Source organism: Monopterus albus, unplaced genomic scaffold (genome assembly GCF_001952655.1).
Source record: "Monopterus albus unplaced genomic scaffold, M_albus_1.0 scaffold113.1, whole genome shotgun sequence".
Classification (NCBI taxonomy): domain Eukaryota; kingdom Metazoa; phylum Chordata; class Actinopteri; order Synbranchiformes; family Synbranchidae; genus Monopterus; species Monopterus albus.
Genome location: NW_018127993.1, coordinates 1,532,343 through 1,537,975, shown reverse-complemented (window position 1 = coordinate 1,537,975; position 5,633 = coordinate 1,532,343). Strand labels below are relative to the sequence as shown.

The 5,633-nt window shown below is 44.9% G+C and overlaps 1 protein-coding gene across 1 annotated transcript in view; it reads left to right on the top strand.

The window, feature by feature from the left end:
* The window catches only part of synpo2a (synaptopodin 2a), a 17,100-nt gene extending 11,770 nt beyond the window's left edge, over nt 1-5,330 (top strand). Inside the window, 2 exon segments of the mRNA XM_020611459.1 lie at nt 7-2,094; nt 4,836-5,330. Coding sequence (XP_020467115.1) covers nt 7-2,094; nt 4,836-5,330 — 2,583 coding nt within the window.
* Nucleotides 5,331-5,633: the final 303 nt, after the last annotated feature.

Genomic DNA, 5,633 nt, shown 5'->3' with positions numbered 1-5,633 from the left:
ATCACCACAGAGGAGCAGCACACATGGCCTCTCCCAGAACCTGAATCTCAACACAAGCCTCTGCAAGTGACAGCTCAGGAGGAAAGTGGTCATATGAATTCTACTCAGCAGCCTGAGTATGTGACTACCTGGCCTGTAGCACAAACACAAGCACAACAGCAGCCATCTGCCAATTCCTGGCATTCAAGTCATGTACAGCCCCAGGAGCCACTTCCACATACTTGGACCCCTCAAATTCAACCATCCTGGAGTCAGTCTCAAGGCGAGACACAAACCCAGACACCTGCTCAGCCATCCTGGGCCCAGCCTCGAGAGCCAGCACGGTCTGAGCCACAGGCTCGTTCACACTGGACACACCCTCATGAGCAGCCACACTTACAGCCAATACAGTCATCTTGGAATCAGCCTGAGGAACCAGAGCAGCAGCCACCCCAGGCCTCATGGATTCAGCCATCACAAACAGATACTCAGCATCAACCAGCATGGGTGCAACAACCCCAGCAAAAATCCCAAGCACAACCTTCCTGGGTTCAACAGCCAGAATCCACGCCACAGGCATCATGGGGTCAGCAGCCACAGTATCAGGCTCCACAACAAGCATGGCCACAGGCCCAAGTTCTTAGTCAACCTCAACCATCCTGGATCTCAGCTCAGACTCAACAGCAACCACAGTCTTCAGTTAATGCATGGCCTCCATTACAAGCACAAGAACAGGCTCAGCCACAATGGATTCAAACAGCCCAAGCACAACCTCAAGTACAGCCTCAAGCCAATTTGAATACTTGGGCACCAGGACCATCTCAGGCTCAGTCCCCACCATCATGGGGAGGGCAACATCCAGAACATGGTCAGCACACCAGGAGTTCTTGGGCCCAGGAGCAAAATCAGACACAGCAACAAACATCTTGGACTCCATCAGTTCCACCTCAGTCCACAGCCCAACCAAAGTTGCAGCCACCCACTTCACAGCCAAAAGTGAACACGTGGTCTCCAGCTCAGACAACTGGGAACACCTGGACACCACAGCCACAGCAGCCACCTGTGAATGTTTCCACATTAACAGTGAATCCACATCCTCCTCCAAAGTCTTGGCACCCATCACAACATGCCCCAAAGACCCGGACCACTCCACTGCAGCCACAGCACCTTCACTCGTTTACAGTTGGTCAAAGAGCTTCATCATCCATCAACCCTATGGCCAGTGTATTAATCCCATCATCTTCAGGTTCAGCTTATGAGATGCCAGCTGTCAGAGGCAAAGGAGCTGATATGTTTGCCAAGAGGCAGTCTCGTATGGAGAAGTTTATCGTGGACTCAAACGGGGCGGGCCGCCCGCCGTCACCGGCTGCTTCCTTACCAAATGAGTGGAAATATACTTCCAGTGTACGTGCTCCACCTTCACGTTCATATAATCCTATTCAGTCCCCCTCCTATCCCCCTGCAGCAACAAAGCAGCCCCCCTCAAGTAGCATTTCATCCAAAGCTAAGAAAAAAGAGAAACAAATGCCTGCCCGTAAACCTCTCAGTGTTGTAGAAGTCATGAAGCATAAACCCCATCAGCTTAGCTCCTCACTCTTTACCTTTGGCCCAGCAGCAGAGGTCCCCAAACCCCCTGTACCTAGGCCTGATCCTTCACCTCCTAACCCACCTGCTGAAAGCCAGTCAGTTAAATATGAGCAAACGGCCCCTGTTTACTCAGCTGGACCGGTTCATGCTCCATACCCTCAGCAGGCCTATGGGATGCCCATGCAACCTATCATGCATGATGATCACTACCAGCACTCCCCAGTTTATCCTTCTCCCAGTCCTTATCAGCAACCACCTGGAGAGCCATACCAGCAAGCCTATAACCAACAGTATCAACAACCCGCCCCACCTGCTTATCATCCCCAAGCTGCTGGGTCTCCAAACCTCCCCTATCAACAGGCACCAATGGCCCCTTACCAATCAGCCAGCAGCCCTCCCTACCTGGCAGCTCCCTCCTTCAGTAGCCATGCTGCTCCTAGTTTTCATTCAAGGCCTGAATCTGTGTCAGGTGGCAGCACTGCAGCCGCTCCTAAGCCGAGGTTTACAGCTAATAAGAGCTCAGCTCAGGTGTGGAAACCTACAGCAGTTGATAAAGAGTGATTCTGGTAGAATAATTATTTGGCTGCTTGAATCAAAGAGTCGGTGCCCAATCCACTGCCAAGTGGGATATTTTAAGCTCATAAACTTGATTTTTCAGTGACTGCCTTAATTTCCATCTGCTCTTGTCATTATCATAGGACAGAGTTTGATGGTTTTCAAAGTTTTGAGAGCAAATGGAAATGGCCTCACTAGCAAATTAAAAACATAAGAATAAGCACAGGATGTAAGTATATCTTATCAGGTAAAAAATGAAGCATTTAAATGGAAATTATGCAAATGGTTCTTTAGAAAATTTATATAAATTTAAGTTATGTAAAATAATTTAAAGTGGTGGCACTATAAGAATGTAGGGTATGATAATGTAGATTAAAAGGAGGGGAAAGAGAAATCAGGGAGTGATAATAGACAGTGACAATAGAACGTTGACTTTTGAAAAGAATAAAATGCTAAATGTGCTGAATGTTGCTTGATAAGCAATCATAAAACAAGTAAAATGCAATAACTAAAAGCACTAAGACTAAAACTAAAGTAGTGAGGGGAAATGGGTGGAGTCTGTGGGGTGTAATGATACCAGGCAGAAGGTTAAATTTGCTATGTCAGTGATGTCATAAGTACAGAAATTATATAACACCTCGGCGGAGTTTGAAAAGAAGAATTCAGCAATACTCGATGCAAACTAACAGTAGCTTGTTTAAACATCATGTGCTTGATTAGTAAATGTTTTTCTTCAGTACTTTTTCCCGAGTGTCTTTTCAAAACTTAAGTGAGTTGTTTTATTTTAAGCTTTTGCCAGCTGTTGCATCATGGTAGATACTATATTTAAACTGCCTCATGAGAGGGACTGCTGAATTCCATAGATAGTAGGCTCAAATTTGAACTCAAGCCAGTGAAAGCTACTGATTGTCAGACTCATACATAATTTTTTCTGATCGTAGTATTGCCCAGCCTCCTAGTTCAGCTCTTCCAAGCGTCTTTCTCTGCATTTGTTTTATATGAATAGATGATAATTGATATGCGAGAGAAGGATTACCAGCCCAGTAATGTTCACAGGTATATTTTTGGTACAGGGCTGCTTTTGGTCTTCATGTGATTTTCTTTTTCTTTCTCTGTGTGTTTCTCTTCATAGTGCACTTTCTGTATGATTCACTGCAGTGTCATTAAAATGTCTTTTATCCTGTTCTGGCTTTCCTTCCTTTTGTCCCGTGACCATGCTTTTTGGGTTTCTTCCATTTTTTTGGTCTCGTTTCTTTTCATCCTGCTGTATTTCACCACTTCTCCACCTGTACTGTAAATACCTAGAAAGCTGTTCTCTGTTTGCTCAGATGAAAATATAAATATATGTTAAATTCCATTACATTTGCCCAACACGTACACTCACAATCTTTCAGCAAAAGCAGCAGTTCAAGACAAATCAAACAGAATACAGTTTGTACTCTATAAAGAGCTTGTTAACATCAGCCCAAAACACCTCAAAAACCTAAATCACATACATTTTTCAGCAACTGAAGCAAATGCTTTAGAGACACATTCCTGCAGAATGGCTACCTGGTGATGCATTCATGAAGGGTATTATTAGACTAAATACAGATGACCTCACTGGATATTTCTGGAGGTCAAGTAAGTGGGCAGCTGTTGAAATGCATATTCATGTTGCATCATGCACTTTTAGAAAGGCCATTTATGTGTTAAAATCAAATGGTATATCAAGTTGGCAGATTTCTGCAGCTATATCTGGAGCAATGTGAGTTGACCCCTGTTCTCTTATTGGCTGAATATACATTGATCTTTATCTCATCCGCCCTTTGTTTTGTAATGCACACTGAAGACATATCTACATCGAAATGTTAATGTCGTTACATAAATACACTTAACCATGTTGTTCATACTCAAGGTTCATAGGCCGCACAGTACTGGGTTGGTTCCAGTGTCAGATGTACACCACTAAACTTTTTTAACCAGTAGTATAAATAGATTTTATCAGATACTGTTAGATGTTTTATTCACAGCAAAGCAGGAAGGATGTTCTACATATGGATGATATTAAGAGCCTTGTTGAATTCAACCTCCCACTCTCAATTGTAGACAAACAGTGTGAGGCAAATATATAGTCATCTAGGCAGAGAAAGTATGACCTTAGACTGTCTACTAATCTACTCATCCACTGTCTGCTCTAATGCTGGAAATCACCACTACAGTGATACCAGATACCCGAGTCAACAGAGAATTTACTCACTCTTTACTTATTCAGCGTCTTCTATCTGTTCTTTGACTGCCCTCTCTTTTGTCATGTTCCTCAATTTGTGCCATTTGCTGATCTTACACTTCTTTCACCAGATGGGGGCAGCACTGTCAACAGAATGTACTGTAAGCGACAAGGAAAGGTGCAGAGGTGCTTTTTCACCTCATATATCCCTCGGCTGTCCAATAGAGACGTGGCCATGATCTCACTGTTCACTTTCATAGTTGCTGTCTTCCAAAGCAGAGCCAATGAAAACAAGTTAAATGTGACATACTTTGGGAAGTCATACATATTTATACATGAAGGATAAAAATGTATGTTTAGAGTATTACAGCACTTAAAAGAAACGTGCTGCTATGGCGCTATTCTCCAGCACTTCCCAAGCTGATTTGGTTTGGCTGGCAGGCCAGTCAGCCGAACAAAAATGAACCCTTACTAAAATAAACATGTCTGCATCTGTTCTTTACAGGCGCCTGGCAGGAGCTACTCCCTTTCCCCACCAGTCAGAATACCATCCACAGGCCAGAGGTCAGCTTCCTTTTCCCCTAAGCCTCTGGCTCAGGTCTCTACAACTCCCCCAGGAAGGCAGACGTCCTTGGAGAAAGGCCACAAACCCCTTACACCCTGGGAGGCTGCTTCCCGGCATCCTCTGGGCCTGGTGGATGAAGCCTTTACTGTCCAGAACTTCCAGCAAACCCTTGCCTCAAACATCTGCTTGGCAGCCCAGCGCAAACTGCTGCCAGAACCGCCAGTGGAGTGGAAGCCCCGGGTGTCTCACCAAGCCCCAAAGAAAACAGGCAGCCAGACTTGGAGCCAGAGCCAGAGTCACAGCAAGAGTCGAGCTCCACTGCCATCTTTTATGTCTCCGACAAAGTGCACTGTGTCTGCAGTTCCTGATGGCTACAGGTCCGCAGCCTCAGAGGCCTGTGACACAAGAAGACCTGGGGTCCTCAGTGTCCTCTGAGCATGAGAGGCCCTTAGGAAAGCAAACTTACAAGTCTGTGTACACCAGCAACAATTGGAGTTGGAGGCGGTAGGATAGATCTCTCTGGGACCTTAACACATTCAAGTGCAGTTAGGGCATCTTCTTTAATTCAGTGTCTAAACAACCCTTGATATGGTGAGAGAACAGACCATGAAGTGGACACTTGGAAAGATTGCTAGAATTCTCCTGGTTAATTTTTACAATGCCTCATATTTCTTTGCTGTTGAATCTTTTGGGTTTTAGTTGGTAAAATCGTTGCATGCCATAATCAAATGTGGAAAA